Below are 19,956 nucleotides of genomic sequence, written 5' to 3'. Positions count from 1 at the left end.
ACTAACCATCAGTTAATTAATTATTAATTATTATTATTATATTTATATTTATATTTATTATTTTTATATTAATTATATTCATAACATAATCCCACCCTAGCTTTGTGGTTCATCTGGGAGAAAAACTCTGCTGATTATGCATGTTTACAAACACACATAATTCGGGGAGGTTAAAAAATTCCCTAGGATAAAATCCTTTGACAAAAATCATAGGCTTACCTAGGTGTCGTTACACAGCTTCATAGTCATACGAGAATCATTTGCAATAATAAAAAAAGAATTTGGGTCTACAATGACTGAATGATGCTAAGTGATGATACTGATCTTTGAAAAAATTTGTCCATTGCCTCGTACTTCAGTTCTCGGACCGTTGACACAAGTGTGGTCAACAGATCCTATCATCTTGTATCATCAAAGACGACAACTCAAAGATTTCCGAAAGTTGCGAATAGATTACAAGACAAAGAAACAGGAAGACACGCCTTGTTAGCAATAAGCTTTGAGGACGAAGCTTTTTGAAGAGGAAGGCAATACTATGAATATAGTTTATATAAAAATAATGTAAATATAAATGATAATAACAATCATAAAAATGAGTAATTAATAAACATTAATTAGTGATTAGTATAGAAGAGGCATGTCTCTAAGGATTTGACCATTCGTGAAGGGGCACCTGCCTAGGTATATAAGCGGGCTCTCATTTGTAATCATCACATCTCATATCAACTATTTTATACACTAGTCAATATATATGTTTCTTATCCTCAATGGATGTCTTCGTGTTCCAACTATTATGGAGATTATTGTGAAGTACAAACTCTGTTCATTACAATTTCTGTCAGATAACATTTTGTGATATATGTTTCGGATTTTTTATGATTCAATTTTCCATTTATGAGACAAAATGATTTTTTGTAGGATGTGTTTGGAACCCATAAAATTAATAATTCATCATTCCACTTGAAATTGATAAAATGTTTATGATCGTTTGTGGCATAAGTGCCTAGTGTTTGCAATCATTCAGTGCTTATTACCATATTGACACCTGTTAGAAGTACTGCATGATGCCTTGTTTCTAGGTTGAAATTTTGCATCTGCAATTGAACCTTGTGGCATCTGTCTATGCCTTCAGTTTGCATCTATCATCATGATCTTCATATATGAGATTTTTGGAGTAACCCCAAAAGCTAATTTGCAATAAAGTTGAATTCTTGAAATTTCTACATGGTTTCAGAGCATTTCAGAGATTTCCACATTTTCTTATGCCAAATGCATGTAAAACCCAAGGATAATAAACTTACCTCTTTGATACTATTGTGCTCAACTCAAGTTTTATGATTATCTTAACTTGATGATATAGTATTTTGTGTGGAAGCATATACATTTATTAGTCTTTCTAATGACCTAGCAAATTCTATGAAGTTTCAGTAAGGATGGTCAATATACAAATTTCCATCAGAGCAATGTGGTACAGTTCTTCACTGCCAGCCTGCCACTTTAAAGCTCCTGTTATACAACTGTTCATAAACAAGTAAGGAAGCAAGAATGAAGACCTTTAACTATGACAGGATTAGTTGGGTGTTTGGGCAATAGGGCAATGTTCAAGCAAATTCTTGTATGGCTCATACTCAAGGTAGTCATCAGTAGAGGTCATGGTCTTTGTCTTTTAAAGTACCTCCCACCCATCATACAGCCGGATCCCCCAATGGTTTTGCAGGACTTTGACAGTGAGTCAGTGCCCTGTTCACCCCTTTCGTCCTTGGCCCTCAGACTCAGGAGATCTTGATATCATTGGCCTCATTGTCTGATCTCTCTCTCACACTCTGTTGCTCTTGACAGGTTCTTGAGTTGCCCAAACTCACTTGGTATTTTGTAACACTGTACCTTTGTCACGGTTCTATACATATCATATTTATTATGTTATACATATGTTCTGAACTTCTGATGTTATACCTATGTAGGTTTCTTTCTTTATATTATTTTTGACATTTCTAGGAGTTGTGCTTGCACTCCCACATTGTATTCATACTGGTTGTACTCTTCAGTCCCATTGTCCTACTTTTGTTGTCATTCGTTGGACATTAATATAATTATCTAATCTTATCTATCTTATTTACATACACAAAACTCTATCTGGGCTACTATATCGCTAGTGGACATTAATATAAATTTCAGTTTCAATGGTATTCAGGAATCCCTTGGATAGGGTAAGAATGGGCAGCTTTCGATCAACCTTATCATAATAGTCAAGTGGTAATTAATATGGATGAGATGCTAGCTAATTCAAATGAATCATAAGAACACGTCTTTCTTGTTTATGGCACTTGTTGCAAATCTCCACATGCAATACAAATACAAATCTGAGGTAGTATGACTTTAAACTGTTTTGTTGTTATGTCCATCTTTCATAGGGCCTATGAGGTTCCACAAACTTCAATAGTGTAAACCATACAGAAAAAAAAAATAGAATTCCAGAGAAGAAATTCCCGAAGAGGTAATCTGCAGAATGACCTCTAAGTGATTTAAATAAGCAAATTAAGGTATTTTAGCTTGCATTGCATGCCGCCTGACTCAAATTTGGCAAGCAGTCCTCCATTTGAAATCCCTCTAGTATGCTGTCATTTTCAAGTATAAATATTGTTTGGTGTTTGACTTCTAAGTTGAATTGTCTGTTTTAACTGAAGGCTGTTTATGAAGTAATTTCAGGTTTTTTCCATAAGAAATGGAAAATGGATGTGCAATTTTCTGTGTGGTGTAGAGGGGCAAAGGAGAAAAATTGTAGTGACAGGCCTATATTTTCTTAACGGATGTGCAATTTTCTGTTCGGTATAGGGGGGCAAAAGATAAAAATTGTAGTGGCAGGCCTATATTTTCTTTTCAGCCATTGCACAATGATTGCCATTTTATTTTAGCAAGATGATGTTTCATGCCAATAACTTTTCTGGACATGTAAAATTCATTTATATGTTTGCTAACTTAAGCACTGTGATAATGATTAGATGGTTTGCAAGCATTGCAGGCAAGGAATTTGATGTCTATGCAAAAGTGGTAGTGAATGCTGCTGGACCTTTTTGTGATGAAGTGAGGAAAATGGCTGATAAAGATGCACAAAATATCATTTGCCCTAGTAGTGGAGTGCATATTATCCTCCCTGATTATTATTCTCCAGAAGGCTTGGGTTTAATTGTACCTAAAACAAAAGATGGAAGGGTGGTATTTATGCTTCCTTGGCTTGGGAGGACAGTTGCTGGAACTACAGATTCCAGTACGACTTTAACAATGCTCCCGGAACCCCAGGAAGAAGAGATTCAGTTCATCTTGGATGCCATCAGTGATTACTTGAATGTTAAGGTGCTTGCTAATCCTCCTCCGTTTTAATTTAAAAACAGTGTCAGATACTTGTTTAATACGTATTCAAAGTAATATGAAACATGAAGCAAAATGTGAAGTAAAAGAGACATACAGAAGAGGAAGGAATCACGTCTATTTATCCTTAATTGCATCCTTAAATTGTTTGAGATTAGTCTATGTTAGCTGGTTTTATGCATTGGCTCAAAAACTATGCATTTCCTCTGTAAACCGAAACTTCCAAGGAACATTAGAGATTGTTGGTGCAATTCACAAACATATGGTAGCTCTTTGATAAAGGAATTATTTCTTCAAAATTTGTTGCTTTTGTGAACCAGAACTTCCATGGGACCATAGAGATTCAATGTGCAAAGTACGACGTATCATAGTTTTTTGTGATATTGTAGCATCAGCTGATTTGCTTCAACATATAGGAACAACAAGAACAAACAAGTATATGCTACTAACCAAGTCAAAGAGAAGAAGGGAATTATAAACAGAGACAAAGACCTGACCAAAGTAAGGAAAGGAATTAAAAATTGGCGGCATAACAGTTTTTTGTTGATCACGAGAAATTATAAGTAGTAGTATGGAGCATGGGATGGCTTCCATTGCCGCAGCCAAAATGCCTCCTCCAATGTCCAACTGGAAATACTTTTTATAAGTTAGCAATGTGATATTTTAATATGTTTCTACCAAACTGCCCTAATAAATATATGGGATTTATTGGACTGAACACTAGATGTAAGATATCAAGATTTCTCCACACGAGATTCACTTAATTGTCAAGTACCAGTTAGATTGTTAGAAGTATGTCAAGTCATACTTGACTTAGAACTGTAGAAATGATTAACATGAGACTTAAACTAACCTAAATATGTAGAAGGACAAATTGTTCTCCATAAATTCTTCCATCCCATAAGAACAATGGTCCTCCATGACCTTAATCATCTTCAATGGGGGTACAATCTTGTCCAATGAATTGGTGTTTTTGTAGGGGAAGTTGTCTCGCTTAATTGGAGATGTTTACTGCTATAGTACTGATCGAAGTGTTGTTGGTGGGGACATAAATTGCTATGTCAACAAGGAATTAGGTGAATTAAGTGGACCCAAGGAAGAGAGAAGCAAGAGGTGCATAAAGTGCTTAAAATAATCTTTCATGATGCAAGGAAACACTGCCATGCAATAACTAGAAGCTAGCCAAAGAGATCTGTGAGATATTGGGATAGAGAGAAAAGAAGCCAGATTGTTGCATTGTGTTAATTGGAGTGCTAACTGTTGTGTACCTAACCACATTGCCTTTGCTATGCATTAGACTCATTTACATGAACTATTTTGTATGGATGCTCATGATTTTCTAATAGTGTTCTAGTCCTAGGCCTTTGTAGTACCATAAATTTAGTATTTTTTAAAGGACATGTTTATGTAATTATGGCCTTATCGCTTTTATTAGTAACTTAAACATTCAGTTAGGGTGTTTTTAGGTATAAACAGGGGTTTCCCTTTTCTCATTTGGTCTCTTATCATTTTCTTTTTTCCACGGCAACATCTTGTCCCACCCTTGAGCACTTAAGTGAGAATGAGATTGCTGGTACCTTGCCAGCACAAGTTGGTCCACAAAGGGAAAACATGTCACAAGTGGGATTTGAACTTTGTTCTCCTCTCAACTGCTTGACCTGGACCCAAGTGACATTGTATCTCTTATCATTTTATCAATACAATCATCAAGTTTATTTGGAGAGATCTTTCTCCATTATTCAGATTTTCTGGTGCAATCCAATCTTGGGTTTGCAAGTGCGCCCACTACTTTATGCTTTTGGTTTTTTGTTTATGTTATTCTTACCATTGTATTTTAGTTACTTCTACAAGTGAAATAATAGCACCATTTTGGGTATAGACACTATAAGTTGGTGTTAGAGCATCAATTGTTTTTAAGGTTTCAAAAACAAAGTTGAGGGGCAAATCTCAGTATGTGACTAAGGTAGGATTAGACAAAAACTTCGTGAGTTTCACAAAAGGAACTAGTCTTGAGTTGTGAGCCAGAGCCAAAAGGATCATGGAACCAAAGTTGTTTTCCTCAATCTACAACCTTCAAATTTTGAGAAAGTGGAGTGTTGATTTTCTAGTTCAATCAAGACTAGTACAAGTTTTCAATCTGATAACTACTTCCACACAAATAGAATTCTTTAGAGCATTCAATCATTAAGCAGTTATACATGAAAAATTTCAACTGTTCACTTTCTTCAATAGAGCAATAGAGATCACAACAAACAATGGGACAAGAGACAAGAGACACCAAAGTTTAGGCTAGCAGCTAGGGAAAAACCCACAAGGGGAAAACCCAACAATCTTTCTTATCAGAGAGAATTCAGTTCATCAAATGTACATCAGAATATTCCAATTTGCTGACCTCAATATTGCCAAGTCAAACCAGTCAAAGGAGAGAAAACAATCAACGCTAATGAAAGTCAAGTCTGCAACGGAAGGGGCTGAATTTCAGCCCGAGGTAGTTGAACAGAGGAGGACGAAATTTCGTCAGATCAAAGTCAACGAGCCCAGTCAAAATCTCGGTCAAATCTCAGAGTTGACCTGCAGTCTGTTGAAAATGTAACTAGTGTCTGTCTTCATAATGTAATCAAAATGTGCTATTGAAATATTTATTTATTACATTCATTACTATTTTTATTTCTAGTTAAAGCATGTTCTTCATGCTTTTAGGGTGTATCGAGTCAAAAGAAAATTCATAATGAGCCAAAGAATTGTATTTGTATCAAAGTCCCATTTGAACTTCTTGGAAGAAAAAGAAAATTATTTTTATTTGAGTCAAAAGAGTCAATTTGTCCTCCACAAGACCAAGTCGGCCCTCCTGGACAAGTAGGCCTAGAAAGGTACCTATTCGATCTCCTGGATATGTATATATAGAAAGCAGTTCGATCTCATTGGAGCAACGAATCACTCACTCGATTTCTGTGCCAAGAAGAAGAAGATAACGAACGAAGTCGAAGGAGAGAGAGAGAAGAGTAAAAGGAGAGAGAAAGTTATGTTTTCTTCCCTAGTTTCTGTTCACACGTGCGAGTTTGTGACACAGCTTCTGTGATATTGCAGGCCCAAAATTTCAGGGGCCGAATTTTCAGGGATGGACCAGATTTCAGAGAACTGACCAACGCTGACTTTGATTTGATGAAGATAACTTGGAGGAGGGCCGACTTGGGTCTTTGTGGCAGTCTTGGCCTTAGGTCTTGGATATCTCACTTTGATCTGATTTTATAAGAAGAGGATTTTTTCTGGGTTTTCCCCCTTGTGGGGTTTTTGTCCTGGCTTGGAACCTATATCTTTTTGTTCTTGTATCTTGTGATCTTCATGTTTTGTACTTTTGGTAATTGCTTGATGAAAGAAGCGAACATAAAAAATTAATAAAGAAGCCAACAAATTCACAAGTAATTATCAAGTAAGAGAAATCAGCCCTAATGTACAAGCCTATTGATTTATCAACATGGTATCAGAGCTAAGGTGAAGGAAGACGGGGAATTTGAAGATCAACTCTACTTGGAAGTCAAAGAAGACATTCTCCTAGCAACTCTCTCTCTCTCTCTCTCACACACACACACACAAGAGACATCATTAAAAAGCTTTTGTAATCATCATCAAGTTCTCTACCATTAACTATTATGTAGAGTATGGCAAGCACCAGAAGTATGAAAATTATTCATATCCTAGAAGCAACAAAAGTTTGCTCAAGGTATTGATCTGAAGTTTGTAGCATACAAAAAATTCCAAAACTCATATATGATCCAAATTGCTATTCTCTTTTTTGATGTCTGAGAAAAGTCCGAATCTTTGTGGTTTTGATTGAAGTTTGAAATATTATGCGGGAAAACATCTCTGCTCAACGAAGGTTTTGTGAACTAGTGCAAGCCATACATATGTTTATGATGCAAGCTATAAGTATACTCAAATCTCTCTAAGATGCGAGCTATTGGGTACACATATTTTTGAAGAATACTTCAAGAATAATTACTACGACCAAGCATTAGAAAATTCCAAGAAAAGAAGACCGAGACCTCTATCAAGATCATAAGCAAAATAAAATTCTTTTCAAACCTGTGGCAGAATGTAATATCCCCAATTTTGATTTTTCATTTGAGGAGATTAACGAAGTTTATTGGGGAGGTGCTAGGCATAGCACAATTTTGTAGTTCGAGTTTTAGATATGATTTCGGCTTGAGGAGCTTGGGTGAAAAGGAAAGATTGCAGCTCATTGGCAAGTGGGGGCCACAAGAGAGACAAAAAGGGAATGCACACTTGTGGAGCAAGAGAGAGAAAAAGAAAGGGGATGAACTAGTGGAAAGTGGGGGCCACCAAGGGAGAGAGAGGCCAACAATTATAAATAGAGAAAGGAGGCTCTCATTTGGGGATCTTTAGTCATTTTACAATTTCAACATTAGTTCTCTTGAGCTACTTAGCCAAGACAACCGTGCTGTTCAGCACAAGGAATTTCCGAGTGGGAATTCCACCTCTACCTTTGGTGAACTTCAAGTGTCACCCTAGGGGAGTAAGAAGGAGTCCATCTCAGGGCTTCTCTAGGAGCTACATTGCAGACCATTTCCAGCTGGAGCGTGCTTCTCTTAGGGTGCAGAAGGAAATTCGAAGGGGCTGAGAGAAGCTAGCAAATAGTGGGGTTTGGCTGAAGAATTTGCAGAGATTTATCCATTGGGAGGGCGAGTTTTTCTTTGGTGATTTGCAGGGCCGAGTGCTACATTTTGGAGGGTCGAATTTATCTATTTTCGACGTTTCTGGACAGCTACTGCGCATACATTTTGACAGGGAGATTTGGGAAGTTCGGGCTAAGGAGAAATAAAGAGGCTTGGAGTGATTTGCAGGGCTTGGAGGAGATTTTTATAGTAATTGATTGGCCTTGTATAGCATAATTATTTCTACAGGGCGTTTTTCCAGCTAGTTAGAACCATACACATTTCTTGGGGTCACCGGGGCACGTTGGATTCAGCCCAAACCCTTTCTGGGTTTTGTGGGTTTATTGAGAGGAGTCTGCGGCTAATTTTATAAAAATTTTCGGGCAATATTCGGGCATGAAATCCTCATTCTTATAGCAGGGCGAATTGCTAGTTAGTTAGGGAGTCTGCATCACTTGGTGGGCTCAGTTTTGGCTTGGAGTTGGGCCAAACCATTTCTGGGTATTTCTAGGGTTTTGGAGGGGAGTCCGTGGTTGCAATTTCAAGGTGATCTGAGCATTCTTCAGGGCAGAATCTTCAGTTCCATTCCAACAGCAGTAGTAGTAATTTTCTGGGTAGTGCACAATACTAGTTTGGGCAGTATTTCCTCCAGATCATAGTTGTACTACATGGGGTTTGCATAACTTGCATAGCAAGCCCAGGTTCCAAAACTTCAGCTCATTTTATGTACTCTTTTATCATAAAATTAATAAAATGGCTCAGATTGTGTTGTTGGACATTTTGGTGTTTTAATTATTGTGTATGAGTTCCAGTTTATTTATTGTTCTTAGTCCATTGCTTGGTATTAGCTGTTAAATTCCAATTAGGAATATTACACAGAACCCATATAAATTTGAAGCATACATAAAGACTCAAGGCTGAACTTGATGCAATTTCTGTTCCTATATATATGATTCTATTTCTGCAATGCAAGCCTTGAAGACCCGAGTCCTGTGGACATTTCCTATGGTATGCAAAGGATCCAAAATTTCTGAAATATGCGAAGTATCTATAGCCTTGTAACATGAAAATAATCAATGTTAACCCTATACAGAAGATCCAAACCTGTGGCTGCACTTGTAAATAATTTATGGTGGTAAAGAATTACAAGAAGTTTTACTAAGGAATCTAAGCCGAGATCTCGAAAAGAGATCTATATTATCAAATCAAAAGCAAAAATGAAATAACTTGGCTTTGAAAAGGTATCCAAATCATCTAATCTGGTTGAAGTACCCTTGTTGAAATAACTTGTCTTTGAAAAGGTATCCGAATCATCTAATATGGTTGAAGTCCCCTCACTAAAGATAGTTCGTTGAATATGCATCTCTGAATAATGACAATAATAACATAAAGAATTTCAGAAGTATAAAAATCATTCAAGGAAGACCATAATGCAAGTCACAAGAGAAGACATTATGATGTAATGCAAGCTACGAAAACTTATAATGACACCAAAACAACTTCACTTACCAACATCCGAGCAACAATATAGTCTACATTATTCTCGGTGGCAACACTCTTTTGAAGCACTCAAAGCTTACTTAAAGAATATGAATTCAGAGGCACTGTATACATGGGATAGTATAAGTTCATCACTGTGGGATCCGAAATACTTTCATCAGTGCAAAGTCCTGAAGCTTGAACTGGAGGTTTAGTACAAGAACGAAAGTTTGTCATCAAGATTCGAAGATTCACAATTGATGCTGAAGTTGGTCTCGTCACAAATCTTCGTGAAGGACAGAACTATAATTTTTTGCTTTGATTGAAAGTTTACTTCGTCTATGGTATGATGGAAGGGACCAAAACTCTGTGAAAGAAACTAAGGTTATCATTAGAATCTAAAGCACTTGGAGCACATATGTATGAAGTAGTTGTACTACCCATAAATTGCTGCATGTAGAAAAGGGACTAACCACATCAATAAAGCCGACCCGTTTGAAAGGAACCGTTTGAAAGAAATTGAGACAAAGCTAGTAGCTCAACGAAATTTCTGTAGTCCAATGGGTTGAGGCACCTTTTGTTGAAGAAATTTGGCACTTGACAATTAAACATAAGACAAAGACTGGATCTTTGCAAAGAAGAGGTAAGGTAAGGTTATAGAGGTATGTATTATTTTTGTGCATTTCATTCACTGGGTTATGGCGATGATCATTGAATAGATAGCAAAAAGGTCTGCATAAATATATATTAGAGACCATGACTTACAAGAGACTGTTGATATGTTAGCACACAAAGTAGTTCATTGCATATGAAGACTAGGTCTTGTGATCAAGAAGTGAAATGGATAAAAGGCATGTCAATAGTTAGGGCTTTGTAATGTGCTTGTTGAATTTTGGAATTCTTGAATAACAAGATCTAGGGTCTGTAAACCCTAGCAATTTTTTTTTGAGTTAGAAAACCCTAGAAATAGAAACCATAACCAATTGTTTCCGTTGTAAAAAGAAAACCTAGATCTTGAGAATGATAGGAATACCATCATGTTGATGTGAGGACAAGATTGATGAAAAGGTCTAAGATTAAGAGGGAGCAGACTCCCCTTAAAAGAATAAGTATTCTATACCTACCTTCCTTAATCATTATTGTTGCTATTTTGTCTATGCACTTTGTTTTTTTGTTCTTTCGTAGTCTTCTAATAAAGGTTGCAGGTCAAGACAAGATCTATCTAAGCTTGACTATACAATGGAAGATTTGGAAGAACACGACAAAGCACGAAGACAAGAAAAAAGTAGTTTGAAGTATGCAGTGGCAATATAAAAGCAAGATCTAAATTGAAAGTAGTTTACTTGAAGTTTGGTAGAAAATCCATAGGAATTTATAATCAAAAGGAGAATATTTTAGCATGGATATTTCCACAGTCAATAAATTGTTGTTCATGAGGACTTCTAGAGAAATGTGTGGTATGATCATTATTATGCAGCTACGCCCAATGCTTCGGGTGAACCCTTCACCGATCTTCAAGGACTTGAAGCTTACTAGTGATGGGAAGAGTGTTGGACCTCGATAAATAGAGGATGGTGATGGAATATACCCATTATAGGAGGAAAATAATAACAAATAGGAAAAAAAATATTATTTTAAAAGCTTCATTAATTTCTTTTTGTCCAATTTTCTTTTCTTTTTAATAATTTAAAATTCATTTCTATTAATCATAAAATTTTAAATTATTTTAAGTAAGAATAAAAATGTTAAAATTTCTATCTTTAAATATTTTTGCATTCTCCCTTGAATTGACTTTTTTAACTATTTCAATTTTATTTAATTCTTTATTTATCTAATTCTTTTTATTTTAACCAATTTTTTTTTTCCTATTTGTTATTATTTTCCTCCTATAATGGCTATAATTCTTCTAGTGACTATATCCTATCACCATCCTCTATTTATAGAGGCCCAACACTCTTCACATCATTAGTAAGTTTCAAGTCCCTGAAGATGGGTGAAGGGTTCACCAAAAACATTGGGCATAATAATGAATGTACCACACAGTTCTCTAGAAGTCCTCATCAACAACAAAAGGAGAAGATGACAGATCAATGACAGGGCCCTTTGCCAAGAAGTTGAAGAGTTCTAACATCATTGTACCAGCAGTTGATCAATTCGATCCATGAACACATTGATCGACAGTACTGATGAGCTTACTATTGGAAGATGACATAATTTCTTGAAAGAGCATGAAAGTAGAACCCTATTATGAAGAAAGAAGATGTGAAGGCTTGTGCGATCAACTATGAAGAAGTTTGGCTCCATAAGGTATTTGATGAACTATTTGATGGCATGTTGGATTTGATATGAAGATTGTCAAAGAACCAGGAAGAGGTCGAGGTGTTTTATGATTCGAGAATACAATGTAAATGGGAGACGAGAAACTATAACAGATCTCCATGGAAGAACAAGTAGCTGATGCATTGATGAGTATTTTTGAGACAAGCTTAGGCTTGTGGTTGTGCCTCCTTGTTTAAGAGAGAGTGAGGATTTCATCCTTGATTGAGAGGGAGTGAGAGACGACACCAAATTCTCCATGTGTCATGCACTATGGCCAAGACTAACAAACGTAAGCCTAGTGAAGGGACTAGTAGGGATAATGGGGGATTGGATAAGCATCTGGGACCAATACTTCTTGAGGATTTGTATCCAAGATAGGAGTAGTCTCGAGGATTGATACTCTTTGAGGACAAGATATCCAAGATAAGAGTAGTTCGGAGGATCGATATTCTTTGAGAATGGGTGATATCCAAGATAAGAGTAGTTCGGAGGATCGATATTCTTTGAGGATGGGTGATATCCAAGATAAGAATAATCCTGTAAGGTCATACCTGGTGAAGATTTGGATGGGGTATGTGCCTTGAGAGGTGGTGGTGGTGTCCAAATGTATGCCTCCCAACTTTGTGCTTTGATCTAGTGGAGAGATAGAGCTTGTTAGTCAAGGCCTTGCTATGTGTGACATTGCTGGTTATGATGATAAAAATGCTTATCAATCCGAACTCTTCTTATGAGAATATTTCAATTTGAGAGTATCCTTGTATCCTGTTGTGTCATTATGAATACCTCCCTAGTTAAGAGAGAATGTTGAAATGTAACTAGTGTCTGTATTCATAATGTAATCAAATTGTACTATTGAAATATTTATTTATTACATTCACATTATTTTTATTTCTAGTTAAAGCATGTTCTTCACGCTTTTAGGGTTTATTGAGTCAAAAGAAAATTCATTATGAGTCAAAGAATTGTATTCGAGTCAAAGTCCCATTTGGACTTCTTGGAAGAAAATGAAAATTATTTTTATTTGAGTCAAAAGAGTCAATTTGTCCTCCACAAGACCAAGTTGGCCCTCCTGGACAAATCGGTCTAGAAAGATACCTATTCGACCTCTTGGATATGTATATATAGAGAGCTGTTTGACCTCATTGGAGCAATGAATCACTCGATTTCTGTGCCAAGAAGATGAAGATAACCAATGAAGTCAAAGGAGAGAGAGCAAAGTGAAAGGAGAAAGAAAGTTATGTTTTCTGCCCCAGTTTTTATTCACACTGCGAATTTCTGAGGAAGCTTTTGTGATATTGCAGGCCCGAAATTTCAGGGGCTGAATTTTTAGGGATGGACCAAATTTCAGAGAATTGACTAGCGTTGATTTTTGTTGACTTTGATTTGATGAAGATAACTTGGAGTAGGGATGACTTGGGTCTTTGTGGCAATATTGGTCTTGGTCTTGGCCTTGGGTCTTGGATATCTCACTTCGATTTGATTCTATAAGAAGAGGATTTTTTTATGGGTTTTCCCTCTTGTGAGGTTTTCACCTTCGCTTGGAGCCTATATCTTTGTGTTCTTATCTCTTGTGATCTTCATGTTTTGTACTTTTGGTAGTTGTTTGATTAAAGAAGAGAACATAAAAACTTAATAAATAAGGCAACAAATTCACGAGTAATTATCAAGTAAGAGAAATCAACCATAATCTACAATCATATTGATTTCTCAACACGGTCAACTTGCGGTCAACGAGCCATAACCAGGAGCAGAATTTGGTCAAATAGAGTCAACGAACCTCTGAGATTCTCAGCCTCCAAAATAGTAAAAGTCTCAGTCAAATAGAAGCAATAGATCCCACGTCAACATTGGTCAAACGAAAGATAAGAATGCTGGTCAACACATCACTGTTCTTAACTTCTTCCTCTTTTCTCCTTCGCACATGTGGACAAATCTCTTTGTTTTAGATCGAATGATGTGATGAGATGAGATGCCAAATGAGGGTCAACAAACTTCTATTTATATGTGTTCTTGGAGGAGGTTTTTGACCTTGGGGTCAAACCCATTCATTATGTGAGGCCGATTTGTGCATTTACGGCCGACTTGGTCAACATGAAAAATATGTAATTTCTCCTTTGATTAGCCAATGAAAATACCAATCATATCTACCAATTTTTGCAACACGAAGGATGTAAATTCTTGGGGAATTAGTGGTGGCACCCCTTTGAGGTTGTTGATTGTAGGGAGCTCTCACATATGTGCTTTCAACCTACAAATGCAGATCCCACAATATGATTTTGGAGGTGAAGTGGAAATGCACACGTGGTTGAGTAAGACCAATTCAGTCTTAAGGGTGCAACACATTTACAACAAAGAGGATTAGATGAATGTAGACCCCTACACGATGGAGAAGCCCATGTATAAGATGAATGATTGATCTCAAAAACCCTAGGACGAGCTTTAGCGAGTATTCTAACATGTTAACTCAATTAACTCTGAGTAGATCATACCTTGGAAGAGCATCTTGATGTTCAACCTATGCATCTATTCCAAAAATATATGATGTTTGAAGAATGAAATACAAAGTTCCAAGTCTTGGAGTTTTTACTCCTCATGTTAGTAGGGGTACTCATATATTTTTGCAACACATTTCACACCATTGTAAGCCCAAGTTCAAAAGTCAAAATTGTTGAAAATTGACAGCTATGGGATGAATTTTCTTGAATAGAATTTCATTTATGACCTTTCTAAAGTGACTTTCTAAAAATAGAAAGTCATGTCTATCTTTGCAACCATGACTTTCCAAAAATAGTAAGTCACCTTCCACCAATTCCTAATCATAATACATGATGGAAAATCATTTAACTTGTCCTTAATCAATCTCAATTGTTTAATTTTTAACTTAATCATCAATATTATTATTATTATTACTATTATCCTCTTTATGATATAATTATATTATTATTAAAAAGAAATTCAAGTCTCTCAATCATGTCATATGTGATTCTCCTCAATTAATGCATATGTTATTATCTCTCCCTTTTAATGGATTCATTCCTCTCTCTCTTTAATGCTCTTACACACCTCTTACACTCTCTTACACACTTTAATGACTCGTCATAAAAATATTCCTCTTACACCTCTATAATGCATAAGTTACACCTTATTTTGGCATATGTAACTCCTCCTCAAGGCATAGGAGTTACTCCCTCATGAATTCGACCTCCTTGCTCTTTCTATATATTTGTGCTTTTCAGCTTCACTTCACACACTTGTGCTTGTGAAAGGAGAATTTGAACTTGAGAGAGAGAGGAAGAGAATCTTGAAGAGCAAGATCAGATCTTGGAGAACCAAAGTGATTCAGTGTTTGCATCAGCTACTGCTTTCAGAGATCTTCTTCAAATTTGGGTGAACTTCTTCATTCTCTCATTGTACTTTTTATCTCTGCTGAACAATTGATTTCTAATAGAAGAAGAATCTAGTTGGGTTTTCCTCTTATGGGTTTTGCCCTCGTCATTGACCTAACTTCTCTGTGTATCATTGAGTTCTTGGTTGTCTTCTGTTGTGCATATGGTTTATATGGTTTATGTTCTATCTACAATTACTTATCTTATTTTGTAGTATAAAGAAGTTATGGATTTAAGTGATTTTAACAACATAGAACATCAAAATTTCAACATGGTATCAAAGCTTTGGTGAAGAAAAACTCAAGAAGACAAACTCCATTTCCAACTCTCTTTCTACTGGAATATCTCTTGCGTTCAACTTCATTTTCAGCTCTCTTTCTGCTAGAATATCTTGTGCTGCTCGCTCCATTTGCAGCTCTCTTTCTTCTGAAATATAACTCACTGTTTGCTTCATTTGCAGCTCTCTTTCTGCCGGAATGTCTCTTGCTGTTTGCTCCATTTGCAACTCTCTTTTTGCTGAAATATAGCTTGTTGTCCATTACATTTGCAGCTCTCCTTCTACTGAAATATAGCTTGTTGTCTGCTCCATTTGTGACTCTCTTTCTACTGAAATATAGCTTGCAACTCTATTGAAATATAGTCTGCCCCATTTGCAACTCTATTTTATGGTTGAAATATCGTGACTCTCTTTCTACTGAAATATAGCTCGCTGTCCACTCCATTTGCAACTCTATTTTATTGTTGAAATATCTCTTGTTGTTCCTTTCACTTGCTGCTCATTTTCTGTTGAAATTTCTCCTCTTTTTCTACTGAAATATCTCATTTACAGCTGAAATATCTCTTGCTGTCCCTTTTTATTTGCTGTTGAAATTTTGAGTAGATCAAGATGTCTTCCTCCTACTTTAAGAATGAAGAGAAATTGGTTGATGCTTCAAATTTCTTCCCTTGGAAGGCTAGATTGGATATTACTCTTGAGGAACATGATGTTCTAGAGTATGTTGAAGGAGAGGTAGCAGAACCAACTGAAAACTCCAATGCTGCTATCAAGGCCAGATACAAGAAAGGAGAAGTCAAGGCTAAAAAGATTATCCTTGACTCTCTTGGAGACCACCTCATCACTTATGTCTCCAATTTGAAGAAAGCCAAAGAAATGTATGACAAGTTGATTGGAATGTATCAAGTGAACAACTTGAGTCAAATTCTTGCTCTGAAGAATCAACTCAAGGATGTTAAGATGAACAAAGGAGAAACCATTCAAGCATACTTCATGAGGATATCAAAAATCAAAGATCAGCTGTCAACTTCTGGTGAAGTTGTTTTCGATAAAGAACTGATACTAATTACGCTTGGAGGTCTTCCTTCTTCTTGGGAAACTTTTATTACTACCATCAATAATAATGACAAGTTTCCTACATTTGATGAGCTTCTGGGAAAGTGCAGTCAAGAAGAAGCCAAAATGATTTTTAAAGAGGGAGAATTCCCAAGCATGAGGAGGGAGAACCTATTACCTTTGCTCTACAAGGAAAAAAGAAGAAAGGAAAAAGAGGAATGCACTATTCGAGAAAGTTTGCTCCTAACAACTCCTCTTAATGGACCAGAGACTTATCAAAAGTCCAATGCTACAATTGTCACAAGCATGGCCACTATGCTCGTGACTGTTCAGAAAACAAAAGAGCATCAAAATCCAACTTCAACAATTGCTCCAACAAATTTGATTACAGAAGAAGAAGAGAAGCTCCTTCTGCTCGCAGAGGAAACTATCGTTCCTCAAGGAACCAAAGGTATGATAATAATGCAACTGAGACTCAATCAGATTACTTTCTTGTTTATGCTCTTTCTAGTTCATCTCTTGTAGATTCTTGTGATAGCTGGTTGGTTGATAGTGGTGCTTCAAGGCATTTTACTGGTTACAAAGAAGTACTCTCTAATCTGGTTGAGAGGGAGACAAATTTGAATATCATTCTTGGAGATAACTCTACATATCCCATAAAGGGATCTAATTCCGTTTCTTTCCATCTGGATCAAGATAAAGCTTTGATTCTTCAAGAAGTTTTATATGTACCTGGTTTAAAGAAGAATCTTGTGTCCATATCAGCTTTAGAAGATAAAGGAATGAAAATTGCTTTCATAAATGGTAAAGTTCTCACTTGGCCATCGAGATCCAACATGAGAGATGCCCTCACTCTGGGATCTAGATGTGAAGGTCTATACAAAATCAATGGAAGACCTATTCATGCACTAATCCATGACATCAATCATCAAAGTGAACTTTGGCACCGAAGGTTCGCTCACTTGCACTACAAAGCATTACCTCATGTGAGAAAGATGGTTTCTAGAATGCTGGAAATCAGATCTGATCATGATGGCATTTGCCAAGGATGCGCAAGCAGAAAGAAAGTGAAGGGACCATTCCCTTCAAGCAAAAGTAGAACCAGTTAGGTATTGCATCTTGTACATTCTGATTTATGTGGACCAATGCCTATAAGTTCCCTTGGTGGTTACTTGTATTATATTATCTTTGTGGATGATTTTTCTCGCAAAACATGGGTTTATTTTCTGAAAAATAAAAGTCAAGCTTTTAACATGTTCAAAGATTACAAAGCTCTAGTAAAAAAATAAATTGGAAAGCAGATCAAATTTTTCAAATCCGACAATGGAGGAGAGTTCACTTCCAGTGATTTCATTGACTTTTTCAAAGAAGCTGGAATCAGAAAAGAGATTACTATACCATATAACCCATAACAAAATGGTGTGGTCGAGAGAAAGAATAGAACTATCATGGAAGCGGTCAAAACTATGTTGCATGATCTGAAATTGCCAAAGTTTCTATGGGGAGAAGCTGCGAACACAACTGCCTATGTTCAAAATAGATCTCCTCACTGTGCCCTAAACAACAAGATTCCTGAAGAAGTCTTCATTGGTGAGAAGCTTGAAGTTGGGCACCTGAGGATCTTTCACTGTCCTGTCTACTTCCATATCCCAAAAGAGAAAAGGAACAAGTTGGAAGCTTAAGGTAAGAAATGTATGTTTGTTGGTTATTGTGAAAATTCAAAAGCTTACAAAATATGCGTACCTGGTCAAAGAAATATAGAATTTAGCAGGGATGTAACATTTGATGAAGATGTAGCTCTTGGAAAAGCAAGAGACACTCCTCTTCCTCCTATTAATGTTGATAGTCAAGATGATGTATTTGTAATACAAGAAGATCCTGAAGCCAAAATTGATCTTGCTGATGAACCCATGGAGCCCATGTTCCTTTGGATCCTTCTTTTAAAAGGAGACTTTTATGGCTTCATGACACTCTTAAAAATGCTAATAAACATGCTGCCCCCAAAGGAACTTTCAGAGAAAGCAAGATCCAAGGATAGTTGTAGCTATGAACAACATTATTCAAGCTTAATCGTGCACTTTTGAAGAACCTGTAAAGGACCAAGTGTGGAAAGATGCAATAGCTGAAGAATATGAATCCATCATTCACAATGATGTGTGGAAAGTGGTTCCAAGACCCCAAGATAAATCTATTATATCTTGTAAATGGTTGTATAAAATTAAACATGGTGTTGATGGCAATATTGAAAAATATAAAGCTAGATTTGTGGCTAGAGGTTTCTCTCAGAAAGAGGGAATAGACTATGATGAAATTTTTGCACCTGTTGCCCATTACACCACCATCCGATCTATTGTAGCTCTAGCTGCTAGCCAAGGATGGTCTCTTCACCAAATGGATGTGAAGACTGCTTTTTTGCATGGCTTCCTTAAAGAAGAAGTATTTGTGGAGCAACCACAAGGCTTTGAAGTACATGATCCAAAAACTCATGTGTGTAGGCTGAAGAAAGCCCTCTATGGTTTGAAGCAAGCTCCAAGAGCTTGGTATGCTCGCATAGATAGCTTCTTGATGAAGCTTGGTTTTACCAGAAGCAATGCAGATCCAAATCTTTACTTTAAGACAATCCAAGGTATGCCTTTGATTTTGGTATTGTATGTTGATGATTTATTTCTGACCAGTAGTGAACCTCTTATTCTCCAGTGTAAGAGGGAGTTAGCTTCTAAATTTGAAATGAAAGATCTTGGTTTGATGCACTACTTTCTGGGCCTGGAGGTATGGCAGAAATCTGGTGAGATTTTCCTTTCTCAAGGAAAATATGTTGTCAAACTACTAGAAAGGTTTGGCATGATTGAGTGTAAGTCCATGAATACTCCAATGGAAATGAATTTCAAGAAGCTTTGTGGTAAAGCTGCAGGACCTGATTTGGCTAATCCTTCTGAGTATCGTCAATTGATTGGGGCACTGATGTTCTTAGTGAACACTAGACCAGATATATGCTTTGCAGTCAATACTCTGAGTCAATACATGATTAAAATTGCTCATGCACAATGGGTTATCGTAAAGTATATGTTGAGGTACTTGCATGGGACCATCAATCTTGGATTGAGATATACTGCCGAAGATGTAAGGCTACATGGATACTCTGATGTTGATTGGGCTGGTAACTCTACTGACAAAAATAACACATCAGGGTGCTGCTTCAGCTTAGGATTTGCCATGATATCTTGGATGAGCAGAAAGCAAAAGTCTGTTGCCCTTAGCACGACTAAAGCAGAATACATTGCTGCTAGCATGGCTAGCTGTGAGGCAGTATGGCTAAGGAAGCTCTTTGGAGAGCTATTTGAGCAAGTATCGGATACTACAATAATCTATTGTGACAATAAGAGTGGGATTCGACTTGCTGAAA

General features: G+C 36.6%; 1 protein-coding gene across 1 annotated transcript in view; it reads left to right on the top strand.

Moving 5' to 3' along the window:
* Positions 1 to 19,956, top strand: part of SDP6 (FAD-dependent oxidoreductase family protein) — a 265,513-nt gene that overhangs the window by 122,280 nt on the left and 123,277 nt on the right. The window contains exon 3 of the mRNA XM_089445527.1: positions 3,020 to 3,351. Within this exon, the coding sequence (XP_089301653.1) occupies positions 3,020 to 3,351 (332 nt within the window). The remainder of the gene's footprint in view (positions 1 to 3,019; positions 3,352 to 19,956) is intronic.

Source organism: Pinus tabuliformis, chromosome 9, assembly GCF_031772625.1.
Source record: "Pinus tabuliformis cultivar Carrire ecotype Pingquan chromosome 9, CPIR1, whole genome shotgun sequence".
NCBI lineage: Eukaryota > Viridiplantae > Streptophyta > Pinopsida > Pinales > Pinaceae > Pinus > Pinus tabuliformis.
The sequence above is the reverse complement of the archived record's forward strand: the minus strand, read 5'-3'. Positions and strand labels throughout refer to the sequence as shown.